Here is a 21,643-nt window from a genome sequence, read left to right on the forward strand (position 1 = left end):
GAGACGTTCCCGTCGACGACGAGGTGCCTACGGTGATTTCGTAAATCTCAAGATGATATGCCGGCTCAGTCTCTAAGAGGTGCTCATAGGGGTAGAGTGTATGTGTGTGCGTTCATAGGGGTAAGTGTATGCGCGTGTATATGAACGCTTGTGTCTATACTGATGCTAAAAAAAGGTCCGGTGAGGTTTTTGGCGGGAAAATGGTGACGTCCGAGGTCCAGCCAGTTGTGCGATGGTACGGCTGTTCATAATGCAGAACTCGGTCCATGCACCAATCCTCAACCTATCTAACTGACGTGCGGGCCCGGTGAGCCCTCACGGTGTAGTAGCCAGTGGAACAACTTCACGCTGCTTTCCGTCCTGCCACCTCCCTGGTATCTATCTATGCTGCGTGCACCCACTCCATGTGCACCGAGCCACTTTCCCCTCCACCACCACAACGAAATCCCCACCTGCAGCCGCCGACCGGCGTCAGGACCGCGAGATGCCGCCCCGCCACCTCCTACGCCTCTCCGCCGCCGTCTCCGGCGGCCTCCGCCGCTCCCTCGCCACCGCCGCCTCGCACCCGCCGTGGGCCGCGATGTGCCACTCGGCGTGGACCGTCGGGGCGCCGGGCGCGCAGGTGCGCCTCGCCGAGCCGCCGCGCGTCTCCGAGGTGTACGTCCCGGAGCAGCTCCTCAAGACCGGCCCCCTCCCCGACCCCGACGACGACTTCGTGCAAGGGCATGGCGGCGCCGTCTGCGCCGCGAGCGCCGACGGCCTCCTCCTCCTCGTCTACGCGGAGACGCGCCTGTTTGCCCGCATCGTCGCCAGGCAGGTCGGCCGCCCGCTGCGGCTGCCACCCCAAACCGACGCGCTCAAGAGCATCGACCCCGACCTCGTCCCCAGCGTCACGCGCTTCGTCCTCAACCCTCTCACGCGCCAGATAACCCGCCTCCCGGACCGCGTGACCAAGTTCGAGGTCTCCCCGCTTTTCAACCTCCGCATGGGCCTCCTCACCCAGGCCGATCGCGGCCACGGGCCGCCTGACAGGTTCGCCGTCGCCGAGCTGCAGGAGGGGGACCTCATGCTCCGGTTTCTCTCGGAAAAGGGCAGGTGGGAGAACGTGGCGATCTCGCCGTGCCACCTCCCGTCTGCGCGGCGAATGAAGATCGACCAGCCGGCGCTGGCGTTCGGCGGCCGCCTGTGGTGGGTCGACGTGACCTGGGGCGCAGTCTCCGCCGACCCCTTCACCGATCGGCCGGAGCTCTCCTTCATCGAGCTGCCGAGGGGCAGCGTGCTGCCTGCAAGGAGCCCGCTGCCTGAAGCCGAGGGCGAGGTGTCTTGGAGTGAGTACCGGCGCGTGGATGCAAGCCAAGGGCGGCTGCGGTACGTCGAGGTCTCTCGAAAGGAACCGTTTCTGCTCAGCTCCTTTGTGCTCGACAAGGATGCCACCGGCTGGACGCTGGAGCACCGGGTGGCGCTCAGCAAGCTCTGGGCGGATGGATGCCACCCATGGCTGCCCTTACCGGCGGGGAAGACGCCACAAATTGAGCTTCTTGACCCACTTGACGCCAATGTGGTGTACCTCACGCTTGACAAGAAACACGTTATCGTCGTGGACATGAACATGAAGATGGTGATTGGGAGTTATCTGTATGGAAATGACTTCTCTGTACCATGTGTTCTTCCTCCGTGGCTTGGATCGAGCCGGATCCCTTCTGCAGGTATATTATATTACATACTCCCTCCGTAAACTAATATAAGAGCGTTTAGATCACTACTTCAGTATTCTAAACGCTCTTATATTAGTTTAGAGAGAGAGTACTTGTCAGCTATACTTTCAGTTTTAGGTGCATAATGCCTAAGGTGCTTTGTGGGTCATCTTCGGCACAATATATTTTGTTTATCCTAGTGTGGATCTGTTTTGATCATTATGTCAAAATCGTCCAATAGAGATAATGCTTGTCTCATGACCAGATGGCTAAAAATTTAGAGATACATCGTGTTTATTAACAATTATTTATGCACCATGTGTTTGGTAACAATTGGGATTGCAAAGCTCATATAGATCATGGGCACGGAGAAATTTTTGCATCTGTTGTCATTTCCTCCTGTTGTCCTGGCTATAAAGATGTTTCCTTTGAACATATTCACGGTAATGTAATTGATTTATACTTTGAATGGAAATTTTGCAAGGTTTTGGTTGCTTTGATGTTACACTGTGTGCTCTAAATTTTATCTCCATCTCTCTAACTTATGGATTTAAATCTGTTGTATCCTTTTAGTAACTCCTCTATACTGTTCAAGTGTTATCCTCTACGTAACTATTGTTGTGCTATTGGTTATTAATGCACTGCTGAATTCTTGGGAATCTGCTGTAGTTACCATGCCTTTTTTTTTTGCTATTTAATTCTTGTATGCAATTCACAGAAATCTATACTGTTGTAAACTTGTAATTCTGTTGTGCTAGTGTTGCTGTTTGTCAAATTCTTGTACATTGATCAAATTAACACTTTTCAGGTAAGGACACCGGGAAACACAAGACTCTGTAAGACGTGTTGGTTCGCTCAGACATCCAGTAGAAGAGACGAAGGTAGCAATTTACCAGCTGATGACTCTCGTCATTTCGTTTTAGCTGATACTTCTTTGTTGATCCATTGTTCGTGGTATCTCATCCACTCACCTATTTAGGATGCTGCATTCTTGTTACAAGCAGTATCTCTTACGCCATTCATGCAGTTTTATGGATTGAAAGCAAACGTCGTGCACATATTTGCCAATCACTACAATTCTTTTCAACTGCTTTTCTGTGTATTAGTTGTCCAACATCTGGCTATCACTAATACCAGTTTCTCGTTGGTTGTATTGTAATTGGTGTTTCTACGCAACTAGTAATATTTGCTGGCTAAAACTAGAAACACACCTACTCCATAGAATGGTTTTTATGTGCTACCTGAACTTGTTCGTCCATTCACTTTTGTGTGTGTGAAGGATTCCATTCATATATATTATTGTGGCAGCGACTTGTCAGGCTGCCAAATTACCGGTCCCTGTGTTAGCATGAACTTATACATCCCTCCATCTAGGTGTATTAGTGTCTCTGAACTGCAAGGCATAAAGGATGCCTAGCCTTGTTCGTCCGGTCACCACTGTATTAGAACCATGAAGTGTATATATATATATATATATATCTAGCCTTGTCATCATGATCACCATTGTCTCTACTTTTTCCTAAAACGGTATGACCAACTGATTAAATCCTGAAACTGAAGCTTGATCTTTATTAAAATTGATCGTGGTGTACTTTTCAGCTGCAATCAAGTCTTGGATAGAAAATAAACGTGTTTGGACGATAACTCACTGTTTTGTATCAATTTGAGAAATAGATATTGATGGGGTTGTAGTAGCGTGTCTGTTTTCTGAATTTCTTCTCCATATCACTCATTCTCTTGACGTGTCTGTTCAAATGTCCCTAATGTTCTAATTTTATTTTTCATGTTTCTTAAAACTAACAGGTGGTGGTGTCTAATCCTTGATGGTGGGGTCTCATTTTGGGGGAAATCTGGAGAAGTCTTGGTTTGATGGAGTTTTGCTATCAACTTACTGTATCTCATCGAGGGAAAACTTGGAGAATTTGCAGACTATGGGTTCACAACAGAGCATTGCAGTCAAATTGCTAAATCAGTCAGCAAGTAACGGGCATGAGCATCGTGTATGTCGTGTTTTACTAGCTAGAAAATACATTCCTAGAAAGGATTGGTGCTTGGACATGTTACTCTTGTGCGATATCATATTTACATGAGCTCTTTTACAGTGATTGGGGACTTACGATTTATAATTTCATGTAACTCCACCTCTGATTATTTCTAGCCATTGGATCTGGGAAAATTATTTTAAGATTTATTTTTTTCTAAAAGGGTATAATAGTACTTGAGTCGCTCGTCCGTTTCCGTTCCTCACGGCATGTTCAGAGGCCGTCCCCACGCACGAATGAATCGGTTTCTCCGCATAGCCGCCGCACATCCCGCTCGTAGACGGGTAGCTTGGTGCGCCGTTTAGATCATCCCCACGCGGCGACCCCGATCCAAAAGAGAAGCGGCAGTCCGCGACCTTGTTGTCACTCCTCCGCCAAGGTTCCGGCCGGTCGTGGCGCATCCAATCCGCGTGCCGGCCGGCCCTGTACGCCATCATCGGGAACTTCGTCGCCAAGGCGTGGAACGGCTCCGGCCTCTTCCCTGACCCCTGCGGCCAGACCGCCATCCAGGTTCCTCTCCCCCACAACCCCTTTTTCTTTACCTCGTCTTCAGCTCTTGATTGATTTATGTTGGCTTCAACTTTGAGTAATGGAGGATTGGAAAACACCAAAATTTGTTCTTTTTTCAGGAATTAATCAATCCCCAGTTCAGTTCCTGCTCTACATTTTCATGTTTTGGGATTCAGTATAAATCGTTGCTCACAAGGATTGCTTGCACGTCTAATTAATGGAACTGCTGCTCTACACCATACGTCGGATACCCTACTGCCTTAGTCAGCGCCGCCGGCGACCTTCCCGCACACTAAAGGTAGGTGCATACATGTTGTGTAGGAGATGATGGCAGCAAACTTTCAGCTACAAGGGGTTTCGTGGTAGGGAACTATTGCGGTTGTGGTCCTATTATCAAGTTGTAATCCCAGCTGAATAGTATTTTATTCTCTGTAACTAATCATGTTTTTGTGGTATAGGATGATGGAAACAGTCCCGATTGTGTGGGCATATGCATATGGTTCGTGTACATAACAGTCTGAACTGGCCTTGCCATCGATCTAATCTACAACTTTTGTATCATGCGCTGTTAGGTACTGCTATTTTTGTGGTAGTATTATTTTCTTCAAGTATTCCATTCTCTGTAACAAATTCTGCTAGTGATTACAGTTTACTTGCCATGAAGCCTGAGCAGTGCATCTATATCCTTCATATAATAGCTTATTTAATCATGCTTTCTACAAATTTTAGTGCTCAAAGATAATAAGACTGGACCTTGAAAGTGGGTAGAGAGCAAATGAAATTTTGCCATCAGAATGTGATACTTCAGTACAAACGTCCTTTAATGATGTTTGCTGTTCTTAGGGAATGGGGATCTATCTTTCGTTTAAAATATCTACTCCTATTGATTTGTATTGAGTGGAACTTAGTAGAGTTGGACTTCACGGATTTACAAGGTTGCTGCCTCATTTATTTAGGAAAATGTTACTAATACTTCTGACCAAAAGTAGGACGAATGTTCTGTGTGGGCGTCCATGATGGACGTTGCAGTGCAGGGCCTTGTTTCAACGGCGGCATTTTGAGGTCATGTACATATGAAGATTGGAAATAGTGTTGGTGATGTGGAAACTGATCTGAATGGGATGTATTTGGGATCATACCAGGTTTCCCTGCTACTATCTCTACAGAGATGGGCGAGTGACGCCGCAGTTTCTTGTTCTTGCAGATGCATTATTGGATCATTTCTTCTGACTATAGCAAATGCCTAATCTTACGGTTATATGAGCAGCATTGTTCTGATGAACTAGGCCGTGTGGTTTTCCATCCATGTAGCTTGATTGTATTCTTCAAATGTGGCAGAGTAACGAGTTGGCATTTTTTTGTGGGTTTGTGTGTGTGTATTGGGGGTTGTATTGCTCGCCTTGTGGTTTACAGAAATTTAGACGGGCGCATGACCTTGTTGGGCGTTGTATTGCTGGGGCTCCTGAAGATTCATAAAGTTGGGGTTGCTAGATTGCACGCCTATTCTTGTCATTGCCTCGTTATATATTTTGCTGGTGCATAATACAATGAGATCACAATTCCGCTAAGCAAAGAATAATGTTTGGTGGGTAAGTACAATTCTGTCATAGATTTGATCCCTGTTCTGCGAAAGAAAAACATTCCAAAATTGTAAAGTAAATGTCACTAAGGATACCCTTCGTCCCGACATGAGTGAAAACACACGGAAGTACGTACCGATGTTAGTCATTCGGGCCCACAAGTAATGATCTTAGTCGGCTGGACCTACAAGTACCGGTCTTACTCGTTTGGGCTCACTAGTATCAATCTTAGTCATTTAGGCCCACACGTACTGATCTTAGTTGTTCGGGTCAACAAATGTCGATCTGAGTCATTCGGGTCGACAAGTACAGATCTTAGTAGATCAAGCCTACAAGAACTGACCTTAGTCCTTCTAGACCCACAAGCACCGATCTTAGTCGCCTGGACGACCCGTAGTGATAGTGTTGTGTCAAGACACACTGAAGTGCTAGTCGAGGGACCCGACGATCTACTCCGCTAGTTGTGTCGAGACTACTTGTTAAGGTAGTTGTGGGTCCGGATGACCAGTAATGCTAGTTGTCGGTCCAGACAACCCATGCTAGTAGTTCTGGGTTCGACGACCCTTAGTGCTAGTTATGGGATCAAACTACCAATAGTACTAGTTGTGGGTCTGGACGACCCATTGTGGTGGTTGTGGACCCGGACGGCCCATACTTGAAGTTCTAAGTTCAAACGACCTGTAGTAGTGATTGTATACCTGGACGACCCATACTTGTCGTTCTGGGTTCAAACGACGCATATGTAGTCGTGGGATCGAACTACCCATAGTGCTAATTGTGTGCCCACAAGTACCACTATGGGTTGGGCCACCAATACTACCTCGTGCTCCTTTACGTCGTCCGGACCACCAATGCCACTACTAGTTACTCTGGATCGTCCGGGCTAACAAATACCACTACGAATCACTCTGGGTCATGGGGCCCACACATACCACTACGAATCACTGGGAGTCGTCCTAGCTCACAAGTACCGATCATAGTCTTCTGAGGTCAAAAGTATCGTCCTTACTTCTCCGGGCACACAAGTACCGTTCTGAGTCGTCGAGACTCGGAAGTACCACTATGAGGCGTTCGGGCACACAAGTATGGATCTTACTCGTTCAAGCTCATAAGTATGGATCTTACTCGTTCGAGCTTACAAGTATCGATCTTAGTCGTTCGGGCCCATCTTAGGGTGCAGGGGGTGGAACAGGGAGTAGCATCCCCCCCTTGTCTATTTTGGGGTGGGGGTGGTGCTGGTTCGCCGAAGAATTTCAAGGGGTTAGTACATTTAGAGGGATGGCCGGGGCGGCTGCTGCACGGCGGTGGGGAGAGGTTGATGGGAGGGCGGGGCGGCGAAAAGAACACCCCGCAATCAGGCACTTGTCTTCAGTCGTTCAACGTTCGCTAGTTCAGGCTTAGGGGATGTACCTCGGAGCATGCCTTGCTCACTTCAAGTATGAAACTCTGTTCTCATGTATGTTGATAGCGTTAGTCTGAACAAACACCACTTCAATTCGAGCATCATCGCAGAGATTTGATCCCTGTAAACATGCCATAATGCAATTTGTTTCACTCGATAAACATCATTGGTTCCTAGATTCCTGTCTGGACTCTAAAATTTATTGTACATGACATATGTTCGCAAGAAATGAAAGTAAACTACATGAAATGGATTGACCATAATCTGACAGCGTCCATGACATACAATACAAACTGTGAAACTCCCTTCAGTGACATTATAACATACATTATTATTCCCGTAAGTTGCCACTGGATCAAAAGCGTTCTCCAAGTATTTGAAACAAGAAGTTCAGCCTCTATACAAACTAGGAACTGATGGATAGTTATCAGCAAAAATATGGACCGGGGATTGCAGAATCGATGGAAGAAGCAGCTGTTGGTTCCTGCTTGCCTGTAATTTACTCATCCTTGAAAAACAGAGAATGGTTAGTAAAGCAATTTGAAAAAAGGAGAGTTTTGTTTCAAGAAGATTAACAACATGCACTCATCTTTTTTTGCTGCTAGCACATTTGGAAGATTGCAACAACGTGGCCTTCAAAGTTGATGACGACGTTGCTCCCCCTACGTTGTGACTTTTCTAAGATAATGTCAAGCTTTGAAATGCTCCTTTTTTTGCCAACTTATTTTTAATGTAAAGACGAATCAAATAAGCCTTGTAAATTCAGGCGGATGGAGTACATTGATTAGGATACATTAGTTATCCTTGAAGAAAGATGTCTACAAAAGTATGGATACTTACAAAAAGACATTCATCAAAACTGGTATTTGGCACTATAAGTGAAAGACATTTAATACTTCGGTAGAACTCGACATGTGGCTATGATACAAATTTTTTTGGGAGGTTGTGGCTATGAAAGATTATTGGAAATAAGGTATGGGTTATGACATAAAAAAGGAGTTCACTTTCACTAGTTTTTTGACCCGAACCTGTAGGAATTTCTTCCCCAGAGCATAATTTGTAGATTTTTCCTTCGAAGGAGCTCTGTGGTGTTCAGCATGTTGTTAATCAACAACCAGAAAAAGAATTTATGTTTCAGTTGAGTGCAGGCTTTCCAAAGCCAGGCAATAGCAGGAATGGTTGTAGTCTCCCGAATGAGAATTTTATAGGCCTTGGCAACTGTGAAAGTCATGGCAGCAGAGGGGTATTGCTAACTGTCAGCTTGATCAAATAACACCAAACACAGGATTCAGAGTTTCAGGGTAACAATACGAACCATGTTCTGCAATAGCTACATTAGGCGTGGTCACTGCTCAACTACTAACTGAATCTTTATTTGAAGGTGGTGAAAGGAGTAGTTGGTCGACGTTGAACGTGCAGGCAGGGAGGGGGGAAGAGAAGAGCAGGGAGATACCTTGCTCCGTTGGTCCACCACTACGCCATGCCCAGCCAGGGGTTGGCCTCCAGGAACTCGCGCCGGCGTCGGCAGGGTCGTGGGGGAGCGGCCACCACGACCAAGCCTAGGTCGTCGCGCCGGCGTCTACGACCAGCTCCTAACCCAGGTCCTCGCGCCCGCGGCTCCATCTCGCGACCACTACAACCAAGCACAGCCGGGGTTGCCTCCAGGACCTGGCCCCGCCGCCGTCGCCCAGATCCCCGCGCCGGCGCTGCGGGAGGTAGCCGGGCAATTTTTGGACGGTAGTATTCCAGGGCTGCCGCGGTGCGAGGTTCCGCCTGCGGTGCCCATGAGTGTCTACTCGTGAGATGAGGGATCGCGAGATGACATTGCCATGGGGAATTTTCTTGACGGATCTACCCTCGAAGTAACTAACTGGCCCCATCAAAATTTTGTAACGGTCCCGCTGTTATATGTAATTTCTCGTAATTTTAGTTTTGTAACTCCTCGTAATTTCTATTTTCCTACCGTCAGATTAGGCTGGATGGACGGCTCCTAAAATCGCCAATCACTGTAACAGTTGTATATTTACATATCTTTGCTTAAACCATTGATGCTGCATTGACGATTTGCTCCAAATAACCATTGACGCTGCATTGCTGATTTGTCTCGTTTTGTATTCCGGGAAAGTCTCAACCCATTTGGATGTATGGTTTGTGATTAAATAGCCTTTTGAGCTCATATAAATAAACATGTTTATTCAGAAACGATACATCCAAATGGGTTGATATTTTCACAGAATACAAAACGAAACATTTATGATTTATTGGATTTTTTTTCAATTTTTCAGATCACTTCAAAAAACTTAGTTCAGTAAATTTTGTACGTTGGATCTTTAATGGATGGCTGATGAAGGGGGGTAAGTCACGATGAGACTTGGCTTCGTGAAGTCACCGAAGCTGCGTCTAGATAGAGTTACTCGTCCATTGACACGTCTGCGGAATATGTTTTTTGAAGAAAGAAAAAGGTTAGATGCCCAACATACTACTCCCTCCGTTTTTAAATATAAGTCTTTTTTAGAGATTTGAACAAGTGACTACATACGAAACAAAATGAGTGAATCTAAACTTTAAAATATATCTACATATATTCGTATGTTTTAGTTCATTTAAAATGTTTAAAAAGACTTATAGTTAGAAACGGAGGGAGCAGAATTTTGGCGGGAGAAAGACCACTAGTAGAGTTCTGGCGGGAAAACGGCAGCCGATGGGAAACAGCTGCTCAAACGCGCCGCTCCTTGGCTTCTCGATGAAGCCTCGCTAGTCCAAAATGCGAAAGCTGGTCCGTGGACTACACCACAATGGACCGTATCACTGACGTGTGGCCCCGAGAGCTCTCTCCCGGTGGAAGAACCACACGCCACTTTCCTCCCCCCCCCCCCCCCCCCCCCCCCCCCCCCCCCCCCCCCCCCCCCCCCCCCCCCCGGAAAGTGGTCGGCGTGCACCCAGTCCATGTGAGCCGGGACCTAGAATCTTCCCCTCTCTCCACCCCAAGCGAGAAAATTCCCCACTTCAGCCTGCGCACCCAGCGTCGCCCGATGCCTCTCCGCCGCCGCCTCCTAGGTCTGTCCGGCGGCCTCCACCGCTCGCTCGCCACAGCCTCCACGCACCTCCCGTGGGCCATGATCAACCGCTCGGCGGAGTTCGTCGGAGCGGCGAGCGCGGACGTGCGCCTCGCCGAGCCACCGCACGTCTCCGAGCTATGCGTCCCGGAGCGCCTCGTCAAGACCAGGGGCAGCCCCGGCCCCTACGGCGACGTCGTTCAGTCGCTCGCCGGCTCCGGCTCCGCCGCGAGCGGCGACGGCCTCCTCCTCCTCTCCTGCCTAGACCTGCGCTTCGTCGCCCCCGGCGCCGCTCGGGTGCGCCAGCATCTCTACGGCCTCGACCCCACCCACGTCCCCAGCGTCACGCGCTTCGTCTGCAACCCTCTCACCCGCGAGCTGTGCCGCCTCCCGGACTCCGGCTCCGACCCTGAGGCCGACGTCATGTGCGGCCCCAACATGGGGCTCCTCACCCAAGCCGATCGCGGGCACGGGCCGCCTGGCAAGTTCGCCGTCGCCGACCTGCAGGAGGGGAACCACATGCTCCGGTTTCTCTCGGAAACAGGCAAGTGGGAGAACGTCCCGCTCTCCCCGTGCCAGGGGCGAATGGACATAGACCAGGAGGCGCTGGCATTCGGCGGCCGCCTGTGGTGGGTCGACTTGGCCTGGGGCGCAATCTCTGCCGACCCGTTCAGCGACCGGCCGGAGCTCTCCTTCGTCGAGCTGCCGAGCGTTTCTGCTCCGGTGCTCCCCCCGGGCTGAACGCGGGGTGGGAAAACACATCAACGGTCAGGATGAACAAAAACGGTTCATAACGAGGGGCACGATCGTCTTTGTTGCCCCCGCGTATAGCCGTCGAAGATCCCTGGAAGGCCTGTACGGGCCCGGTTAGATCGTATGCCTGGCTATATACGTATGCCCGTCCGTATACGGCGGCCTTTCGTGCATGCGTGAAGCCGTCCGTGCCCGCGCGCCCCCCGCAAAAAAAAAGAAGCCGCTGCGCGTGGGGCAGCACGTGTCACGGGTAGTTGCCAAAACTGTCCCATCATATAAATGTGGACGGCAACCACCTCCGGCCGCATCGCCCACCATTTCCCCCCGCCGCATCCTCTCCCTCTCTCCACTCTCCACTCCCCACTCCCTCTCCTCTCCAACCTCCTCGTCTCCCTCACCGCATCCTCTTCATCGCAATGGCGGACGCAGGAGGCGAGCGCCCTGATTGGGGCGTAGATCTGGTGGAGCAGGCGCGGCAGATCGCTGCGGGCACCTTTGTGAGGGGGCGTGCCGGCGTCCAGCGCGGTGCTCCCTCCGCTGGAGATCTGGAGAAGGCGGGGGCGGGCCGCAGCGGCGCGGTCCAGCCAGATGCGCCCGCTCTGGCCAACTCTGGCGAGGCGCAGAAGGTGGAGGCGGGCTCTGGCGAGGCGCAGAAGGTGGGGGCGGGCTCTGGCGAGGCGCACGAGGTGGAGAAGGTGAAGGCCGGCTCCGGCGAGGAGGAAGCGGAGCAGAAGGTATCTGCTGCTAACTTTTAGTTGGTAGTTTTTAGATTGTAGGGTTTGTGGCCAGAACTTTGCTTGGTTAGATTTGTTGGAGGTAGGGTTTTCTCTGCATTAGGGTTTTCCTGTATTTGATTCGTGCAAGAATGGTGGACCACATATGATTATTAGATTAGGTTAGAAGTAGCCAGATTGAGGGATGGGGTTTTTTTCAGATGCTTATTAGATTAGTAGTGGAATTTTTGCAATTCTTTAGGTGTTTGGAGTCAAATATATACTTCTGTATTGGTTTGGGTTGGTGCCTGCTTTAGTTCTTTGGCTTGATGATTAATTAAATGGATGCTTAGTTCTAGGGATTATGGCTGTCATAGTTGCAATTCTTAGATGCTTGATTGATGCATGTTGTCATAGTTGCAGTTATTTGATGATTGATTGATGCCTGTCAGACAGAGGCTATGAGATGGGTTGTGCATGGCCTTGTGTTTTTAGAAATTGTCTACGTGAGGTGATTAGATGGTGCATTAGTTTGGTTGTAAATATAGTGAAGGATGTGCTCATGTACTGGGTGTTGTCATGTTAATCAAAAAGAGCTTCTCAAGGGCTGGATTTTTTGTGCTGGATTGGGGCTTCTGAAGGAGAGGGGAAGCGTGGTCGAGGAGAAGGGGCAGTCTATGCTTATTTACTTTGGGTTAGTAGAGGAATTTTGTCGTTGCTTCAGAGATGTGGACAGCATTGAACATCCTCTGCAATGCCGTTGCTTCAGAGATAAAAGTATCTTGGGGTTTTTTCAGATGCTTATTAGATTAGTAGTTGAATTTTTGCTTGTTAGCATTTAATTAGTATGAGGATGAATACCTTATTTAAGGGGGAATTTAAGGTCAGATAGATGTCATATGATTATTAGATCTGTAGTTCAATGCTGCTGACATTTATGATTATTTGATTTGATCTGTGGTTCAATGATACTGGATGGAAACATATTTGATTTGGAATGCATTAATTAAGATGTGCCAATGAATTGATTTAGATGATACAAGATTCATCTATAGTATAATTTATTGTTGTTTAGGTAAGTAATGAAATTTTAGATGTTTGTTGGAGATGTATGCATTTATAGTTGAAGTTGTACCTAATTAACTACTGCATTATGTTAATATGTGTAGGAGCTTTGCTGCATTGTCCCAAAAACAGTAATTTGTGCATATTAAAATTTGTAGTTGGCTTCTGTAATTAGTATATATTATATGTAAAGTGTGAAGTAAACATTCCAACGCAGGATCCTAGCAACAAAATATACTATATGTTTCCACTAAGTAGTGTGTGTGTGGGGGGGTAATTCCCTCAAAAATAAAGTGTTGGGTTTATCCAGAGAATGTCAAGAATCCAGCTTGCATTTTCATTAGCATTTATGAAGGACATCATTTGTCTGTTGATTGATTGCTTAGATTCTGTATTTATAAGGAAAGCATTTGGTCACTTGCAACATACCAATGTGGTTCACATTCACAATTTTATTTGTAATGACATTCTGTGAACTGCAATTCAATTCATTGTAATTGATGTGCTTGTTTGACAATATAGCAGGAGGAGGAGGATCTTGTGGGCAACAAGAGGAAGTGGGACAAGACTGGGTTCTACCCATATGAGTCTGATGAAGATGAGCCGTACGAGGTAAGGCCTAGTTCAAATGTTATTTCTGCATTGAGTTAGTGTAGGATCTAGAAGTAGATGTGTCTAGAGGGGGGGGTGATTAGACACTTAGTGCTAAAGTTGCAATTTTTAGGCCTTTTTGGTTTGAGTGGAGTTTTAGGCACAATTTCAACATACACAATACATATCAAGTAAGCATGCAAAGAGTATATGAGCAGCGGAATGTAAAGCATGCAACTTGCAAGAATGTAAGGGGAAGGGTTTGGAGAATTCAAACGCAATTGGAGACATGGATGTTTTTCCCGTGGTTCGGATAGGTGGTGCTATCCTACATCCACGTTGATGGAGACTTCAACCCACGAAGGGTAACGGTTGCGCGAGTCCACGGAGGGCTCCACCCACGAAGGGTAATGGTTGCGCGAGTCCACGGAGGGCTCCACCCACGAAGGGTCCATGAAGAAGCAACCACCCACGAAGGGTCCACAAAGAAGCAACCTTGTCTATCCCACCATGGCCATCGCCCACGAAGGACTTGCCTCACTAGCGGTAGATCTTCACGAAGTAGGCGATCCTCCTTGCCCTTACAAACTCCTTGGTTCAACTCCACAATCTTGTCGGAGGCTCCCAAGTAACACCTAGCCAATCTAGGAGACACCACTCTCCAAGAAGTAACAAATGGTGTGTTGATGATGAACTCCTTGCTCTTGTGCTTCAAATGATAGTCTCCCCAACACTCAACTCTCTCTCATAGGATTTGGATTTTGTGGAAAGAAGATTTGAGTGGAAAGCAACTTGGGGAAGACTAGAGATCAAGATTCATATGGTAGGAATGGAACATCTTGGTCTCAACACATGAGTAGGTGGTTCTCTCTCAGAACATATGAGTTGGAATTGTGTATGTGTTCTGATGGCTCTCTCCACGAATGAAGAGGAGGTGGAGGGGTATATATTGCCTCCACACAAAATCCAACCGTTACACACAGTTTTCCAATCTCGGTGGGACCGAATCAACAAACTCGGTCGGACCGAAAAGGTAAACCTAGTGACCGTTAGAGATTTTCGGTGGGACTGACATGCAACTCGGTAGGACCGATATGGTTAGGGTTTGGGCATAACGTAATCTCGGTGAGACCGATTACACAAACTCGGTGAGACCGAGTTTGGTAATAAGCTAACCAGAGAGTTGGTCAGGTAAACTCGGTGGGACCGATTTGCTCTTTCGGTGAGACCGAAAAGTTACAAAAAGGAAACGGAGAGTTTACACTGCAATCTCGGTGGGACCGATTCGCTCTTTCGGTGAGACCGAAAAGTTACAAAAAGGAAACGGAGAGTTTACACTGCAATCTCGGTGGGACCGATTCGCTCTTTCGGTGAGACCGAAAAGTTACAAAAAGGAAACAGAGAGTTTGCAATCCCATCTCGGTGAGACCGAGATCCCTATCGGTAGAACCGAATTGCTAGGGTTTGGCAGTGGCTTATGACAGGTGAAACTCGGTGGCGCCGGATAGGAATAATCGGTAGGTCCGAGTTTGGCTTTGGGTTTAGGTCATATGTGGAAGTGGGAAAGTAGCTGAGGATTTTGGAGCATATCATTAAGCACATGAAGCAAGAGGCTCATTAAGCAACACCTCATCCCTCCTTGATAGTATTGGCTTTTCCTATGGACTCAATGTGATCTTGGATCACTAAAATGTAAAATGAAGAGTCTTGAGCTTGAAGCTTTAACCAATCCTTTGTCCTTAGCATCTTGAAAGAGTTCCCACAACCTTTAGTCCATGCCACTCCATTGTTGAACTTATCTGAAACATGCTAGATAGAAATGTTAGTCCAATAAGAGATATGTTGTCATCAATTATCAAAACCACCTAGGGAGCACTTGTGCTTTCAATCTCCCCCTTTTTGGTAATTGATGACAACATACATCAAAGCTTTAGATAAAGATATAAAGAACAAGAAGTAAAGCTTTGGAAGGACATGTAACAAGCATAGGCTCCCCCTACATGTATGCACTCATGTAAATATAAAATATAGAGGCATGTGAGAGTATAACCATGACAGAGTAGGCAATGTGTTACATGTATCTTGGCCATATGCATCAGAGCAAAAGATTATCAAGGAAAATACCTTCATGCTCATGAGTCCTTCTTGCAAACAGTATGTACATAAGTAAGAACTCCTCATACTCATGATTTTGATGCATATACTTACCTTATGGTCTTGAGTTGGCTTAGGATGGAATGAACCTGCACAAACAAAGTTAGATAACACAGGTACATCCACTAGCCAGAGCAAACAAAAGAAACCACAAGAATACCAAGACTGGGATGACATGTAGAGAGTGAGTACAAGGTACCACATTGGATTCAACATGTCCCCAAGAATAAAGATATGCAATGAATTTGACTGATTTCTTTCCCTTAGGTGTCTTGCTCCCCCAGAATCTTACATGGGATATTGGGAGAAGATAAGGAACAGCAAATCAGAGCTGAAAGATACAAATGAACATGTCTTTCCCCCTAAAAAGACATGTGACATCTCTCCTCTTGAACATCAAGCATCAAGCATCTGGGACATCTGGGATCCTTGAGTATTCTCTCCCCCTGTAAGTCTCTCTATCCCCCTTAATACTTTCTCTCTTGTAGGTTTGGTCCTTGAGACTTTTTCTCTCCCTTGATGTGATCTCTCTCTCCTACAAGCTTTGATGTGATCTCTCTCTCCCCCTTTGACATCAATTTACAAGAAGGGCTTTCTGGAATCCATCGTATAGGTTTGGTCCTTGAGACTCAGCACAAAGCAATGGATAAAACTGTGATGCTTGAAGAGGACAAGATTCATTGAGTAGAGCTGGATCAGAAGAAATATAGAACAAGTGGCAAATTGTTTTTCCTGTTGCGAAGTCGGTGGCACCGAGTGGAATGTTTCGGTGGTACCGAAAGGATTCGGTTGGACCGAAAATTACAAGTCGGTGAAACCGAGTTTACACAGAGAAAAACATTTGTCACTTCAGCTCACTAGACATGTAGGATCTCACAAAGATTTGCAATGAATTACCTGAAGGATTTGCAAGGAATTGAATGCAGAAACTGCAGAACAGAAACAAAGAGAAAAGAGAAGAAACTGAAAGATCTAGATGAAGTTTTTTTTTGAAAAAGAGAAATAAAATAAACATGCATGAGACAAATGCAATAACACAGGAAAGAACACAAGAGAACTTCATCTAGAGTTGGGCAGTGACATAGTCACCTATGTTAGAGTATATTGACTTAGGAGTCAAGTGAGAACACTTGATCATAGGTCATACTCATCGTTTAAGCTCAAAATGGGGTTACCATTTTTCGTTTAAGCATCTTGATGTATTCACATCTTGTTGAGTTGCTTTGACTCATGTCTTGGAGTAAAGCTTCTCTAAGATGGAATAACATACCTTGGGTGGTGGTGTGGTTCTTGCTCATGTAGTTGAACTTGTGTGGGTGCTCAAGGTTGATGTAGCTCATCAAGAGTTGGGAGCACCACTTGGAGTTTGAGTTCATCTACCTACATGGGTTAGTTCTTGCAAGGAAGAGCACTTGTGTATCCAAAAATGACAATCATGAAGCTCAACATAGAATTTGTCAAAGGATATGTTTGAATGGTTTTGTGCTTCCTTGTCTTCAACCACCATTGTGTAGAGTCTTGGTGATGTAGAGATTGCTCAAGATGTGAGTGAGTCGCAATCTCATGGAATTAGATTCAATCAAGCACCTACATGGGTTAGACAACATGCAAGGTGCAAATATATCCAAGACATAAGATAGTTATCATAAGAGATATATCATGGATTAGTCATAAGCTCATGTCTTGCATGTATCCAATGGAGTTTCTACTCCAAGTTCGAAGCATCAATGATGTTCAATTCTCCTCTCAACCTGCAAAACACTTTCTCATCAAGAGGTTTAGTAAATATATCCGCTAATTGCTTATCGGTGCGAACATGCTTAAGATCAATGTCACCCTTAGCAACATGATCTCGAATGAAATGATGACGAACTTCAATATGCTTAGTTCGAGAATGTTGTACAGGATTATGACCAATTTTGATAGCACTTTCATTGTCACAAAGTAGTGGAACATGTTTCACATAGATCCCATAATCTTTAAGAGTTTGGGTCATCCAAAGTAATTGAGCACAACATGAACCAGCGGCAATGTATTCCGCTTCGGCGGTGGATAAGGATACCGAGTTTTGTTTCTTGGAAGACCAAGACACAAGAGATCTACCAAGAAATTGACAAGTACCCGAAGTGGACTTTCTATCAACCTTGTCTCCGGCATAATCCGAGTCGGAATAGCCAACAAGATCAAAAGAAGACCTCTTAGGATACCAAATGCCAAAATTTGGTGTATGGATTAAATATCTCACTATCCTTTTCACAGCCTTAAGATGACATTCTTTAGGAGCAGCTTGATATCGTGCACACATGCACACACTTAGCATAATATCGGGACGTGAAGCACATAGGTATAACAATGAACCAATCATAGAGCGATAAACCTTTTGATCAACCGGTTCACCATCTTTGGTCAAATCATTATGTCCACTAGTAGGCATGGGTGTAGACATACCTTTGCATTCTTGCATATTGAACTTCTTGAATAAGTCCTTGGTGTACTTCGTTTGAGAGACAAATGTACCTTCCTTAGTTTGCTTGATTTGCAAACCGAGAAAGAATTTGAGTTCACTCATCATAGACATCTCAAACTTCTCTGACATTAGCTTTCCAAACTTTTCACTAAAGAGAGGGTTACTTGAACCAAATATGATATCATCGACATAAATTTGGCATAAAAATAGTTCTCCATTAAACCTTTTAGTAAAAAGAGTAGAATCAATTTTACCAATATCAAAACCACTTGTAATAAGGAACTTGGTCAAGCATTTATACCATGCTCTAGGAGCTTGTTTAAGACCATAGAGAGCTTTGTGAAGTTTGTAAACATGATTTGGTTTCTTAGGATTGATAAAGCCGGGAGGTTGTTTGACATAAACTTCCTCCTCTATTTCACCATTTAGAAAAGCACTTTTAATGTCCATTTGGTACAAGGTGATATTATGGTGATTAGCATAGGCAAGTAAGATGCGAATGGACTCAAGTCTAGCAACGGGAGCATATGTCTCACCATAGTCCATACCTTCGACTTGTGTGTACCCTTGGGCGACAAGACGTGCTTTTTTGCGAACCACTTGTCCATCTTAATCTTGCTTGTTGCGAAACACCCATTTGGTACCAATGATGTTGTGGTTGTTGTCGGGCTTCTCAACCAATGTCCAAACTTGGTTTCTCTCAAAATTGTCTAGCTCTTCATGCATAGAGTTTATCCAATCCGGATCTTCCAATGCTTCTTCAACCTTCATAGGTTCAATGCTAGAGATGAATGAATAGTTTGCACAAAAGTTAGCTAAACGAGTTTTTGAGCGAGTGATTCTCCCGGTTTGTATATCATTGAGGATTTGCTCGACGGGATGATCTTTGGCAATTCTTGCTCAAACTCGTGAGAGCTTTTGCTTGGGTCTTCGTTGAACATCTTCTTCATCTTGTTCTTCTTCTTGGCCTTCTTCATTATTGACGTCGTCGTTCTCTTGTCGTGGTGGAGAAAGAGGTTGTTGATGTTCGTCTTGATGCATTTCCTTGTCTTCTTCATCTTGGTGTGTCCCACTTGTGGATGCTTCCGTGTCGATTCTTGGTTCACCTTGTCGTGAAGTAGAAGCTTCCACTTGGACGGATGAAGTACTCTCCTTCACCTCCGTTGGACGAATTTTGCCAATGGAAAAGTCTTGGATTGCTTCTGAAGGGTCTTTGTCTCCTACATCAATTGGCAATTGCTCTACTTGCGAGCCATTAGATTCATCAAACTTCACATCTACTGTCTCTTCAACCTTTCGGGTGAAATTGTTGTAGACACGGTAAGTGTGAGAGTTTGAGCCATAACCAAGTAGAAAACCTTCATGAGATTTAGGAGCAAACTTTGAACGATGATGCTTATCAAGAATGTAGCACTTTGAGCCGAATACTCAAAAGTATCCAACTTGGGGTTTGTTACCGGTGAGAAGCTCGTATGCCGTCTTGCCGAGTAGCTTGTGAAGATATAGGCGATTTGTTGCGTGACGAGCTTCTCAACCGCTTCTGCCCAAAAGTGCTTCGGCGTCTTGTATTCATCAAGCATCGTTCTTGCCATTTCGATGAGCGTCCGGTTCTTCCTCTCAACAACTCCATTTTGTTGAGGTGTGTACGTAGCCGAGAACTCGTGTGAAATCCCTTCTTCGTCAAGAAAGGTGTCCACATTTGCGTTCTTGAACTCCGTTCCGTTGTCACTCCGAACCTTCTTGATCTTCACGTCAAACTGATTTTGGGCCTTCCTAGCGAAGTTTCTGAAGATCTTCTGTACCTGCGACTTGTCATTAAGAAAGAACACCCACGTAAATCTTGAAAAATCATCAACTATAACTAGACCAAAAGAATTTCCACCGAGACTCTTGTAGGCGTTGGGACCAAAAAGATCCATATGAAGTAGCTCGAGTGGCCTTCTTGTGGTCATGATGTTCTTCACGGGATGCCTTCCTCCAACCTGTTTACCTGCTTGACAAGCACTGCAAAGTCTATCCTTATCAAATATGACATCGTTAACTCCAAGGATATGATTTCCTTTAATAAGCTTGTCAAGGTTTCTCATGCCAACGTGACCTAGTCGTCTATGCCACAACCAACCTTTTGAGGATTTAGCAACAAAGCAAGTTTTAGGTTGTGCCTTTTTAGATAAATCGACAATGTAAAGATCACCTCTACGCATACCCGTAAAGACCATTTTATGATTGTCTCGGCGAAATACTTGGCAATCTACTTCAGTAAATAGGACATTCAAACCGAAATCAGCAAGTCTAGATACTGAAAGTAAGTTGTAGCCGAGAGATTCAACGAGCATGACATTTTGAATGGAACTATCATGTGAGATGGCCACCTTACCAAGGCCAACCACTTTACCCTTTGAATTATCACCAAAGGTGACATATTTTCGAGGGCCGTCATTTTCAGCAAGCTCACGAAACATCTCTTCATCTCCGGTCATATGATCAGTACATCCACTATCAAGAACCCATTCCTTTCCTCCTGATTCATATCCCCGAAGATTTGCCATAAGACCAAAATGTCTCATTGCATCATCAAGATCGAAGTCACTGTCATCATCATCATCATCATAGTATCCATGTTCATCATGATCTTGTGACTCATCATTTCCTAGAGAGGGTAATTCATTAGATAAATGATCATCAAAGTGGTCACTTTTATGAATTCTTATAGCTTCGAATATGATATCACTAATGATTCCAACATCTCCTTTAGCATTCTTAAGATTGGTAAGTTCAAATAGACAATTACCAAAACTAGGATCACTAGAGTTCATCTTACTCAAGGCAATAGGTTTATGGAGAATTTCATCCAAAGTTTTCAAGGAATGATCGGGAAATCGTTCCTCAAGAAATTTCCATATAGTATAGGCACAATTAAGAGTAGGCAAACTAGCAATCAAATTTTTGGGCAATCCTCTAATAATGAGCTCAATAGTTCTAAGATTGTGAATCATGTCAATATCTTCATCTAGGGTAGGATGCAAAGGATCAATATGAGGTGCACAAGGGCTAGCAATATACTTGTTCAAATGATATTGATTGAAAATTACAAGCATCTCATTTTTCCACTCATGAAAATACTCTCCATCAAGAATAGGCACTCTATGTCTAAGACTCCCTAAGGTAGACACATCCATCTTCCTCCAATGGTGATTAAACCAAGGCAATGGAGACCAAAGCTCTGATACCACTTGTAGGATCTAGAAGTAGATGTGTCTAGAGGGGGGGTGATTAGACACTTAGTGCTAAAGTTGCAATTTTTAGGCCTTTTTGGTTTGAGTGGAGTTTTAGGCACAATTTCAACATACACAATACATATCAAGCAAGCATGCAAAGAGTATATGAGCAGCAGAATGTAAAGCATGCAACTTGCAAGAATGTAAGGGGAAGGGTTTGGAGAATTCAAACGCAATTGGAGACACGGATGTTTTTCCCGTGGTTCGGATAGGTGGTGCTATCCTACATCCACGTTGATGGAGACTTCAACCCACGAAGGGTAACGGTTGCGCGAGTCCACGGAGGGCTCCACCCACGAAGGGTAATGGTTGCACGAGTTCACGGAGGGCTCCACCCA

The 21,643-nt window shown here is 45.6% G+C and overlaps 1 protein-coding gene and 2 long non-coding RNA genes across 5 annotated transcripts; 2 read left to right on the top strand and 1 right to left on the bottom strand.

Annotated features, from left to right (window-relative positions):
- Window positions 1–417: 417 nt before the first annotated feature.
- Window positions 418–3,860, top strand: LOC125536169. Its single transcript, XM_048699334.1, has 3 exons — window positions 418–1,706; window positions 2,503–2,575; window positions 3,498–3,860. Exons 1-2 carry the CDS (start codon window positions 485–487, stop codon window positions 2,532–2,534), a joined length of 1,254 nt encoding a protein of 417 aa, XP_048555291.1. The 5' UTR covers window positions 418–484; the 3' UTR covers window positions 2,535–2,575; window positions 3,498–3,860.
- Window positions 3,861–3,932: 72 nt separating this feature from the next.
- Window positions 3,933–5,736, top strand: LOC125536178. Of its 2 annotated transcripts, none has more exons than XR_007294928.1 (4): window positions 3,933–4,246; window positions 4,366–4,608; window positions 4,705–4,818; window positions 5,276–5,736. It is a non-coding gene; the product is annotated as an uncharacterized LOC125536178 (long non-coding RNA). The 2 variants fall into 2 exon arrangements; XR_007294927.1 differs by having other exon boundaries at window positions 3,936–4,246; window positions 4,366–4,544.
- A 1,721-nt stretch (window positions 5,737–7,457) lies between these two features.
- LOC125536184 lies at window positions 7,458–9,036 on the bottom strand. 2 transcript variants are annotated; one of them, XR_007294932.1, is made up of 2 exons: window positions 8,682–9,036; window positions 7,458–7,901 (listed from the first exon to the last, which is right to left on the bottom strand). It is a non-coding gene; the product is annotated as an uncharacterized LOC125536184 (long non-coding RNA). The 2 variants fall into 2 exon arrangements; XR_007294931.1 differs by having other exon boundaries at window positions 7,458–7,906.
- Window positions 9,037–21,643: the final 12,607 nt, after the last annotated feature.

The sequence above is a fragment of the Triticum urartu genome, chromosome 1, assembly GCF_003073215.2.
Source record: "Triticum urartu cultivar G1812 chromosome 1, Tu2.1, whole genome shotgun sequence".
NCBI classification, from domain to species: Eukaryota; Viridiplantae; Streptophyta; class Magnoliopsida; order Poales; family Poaceae; genus Triticum; species Triticum urartu.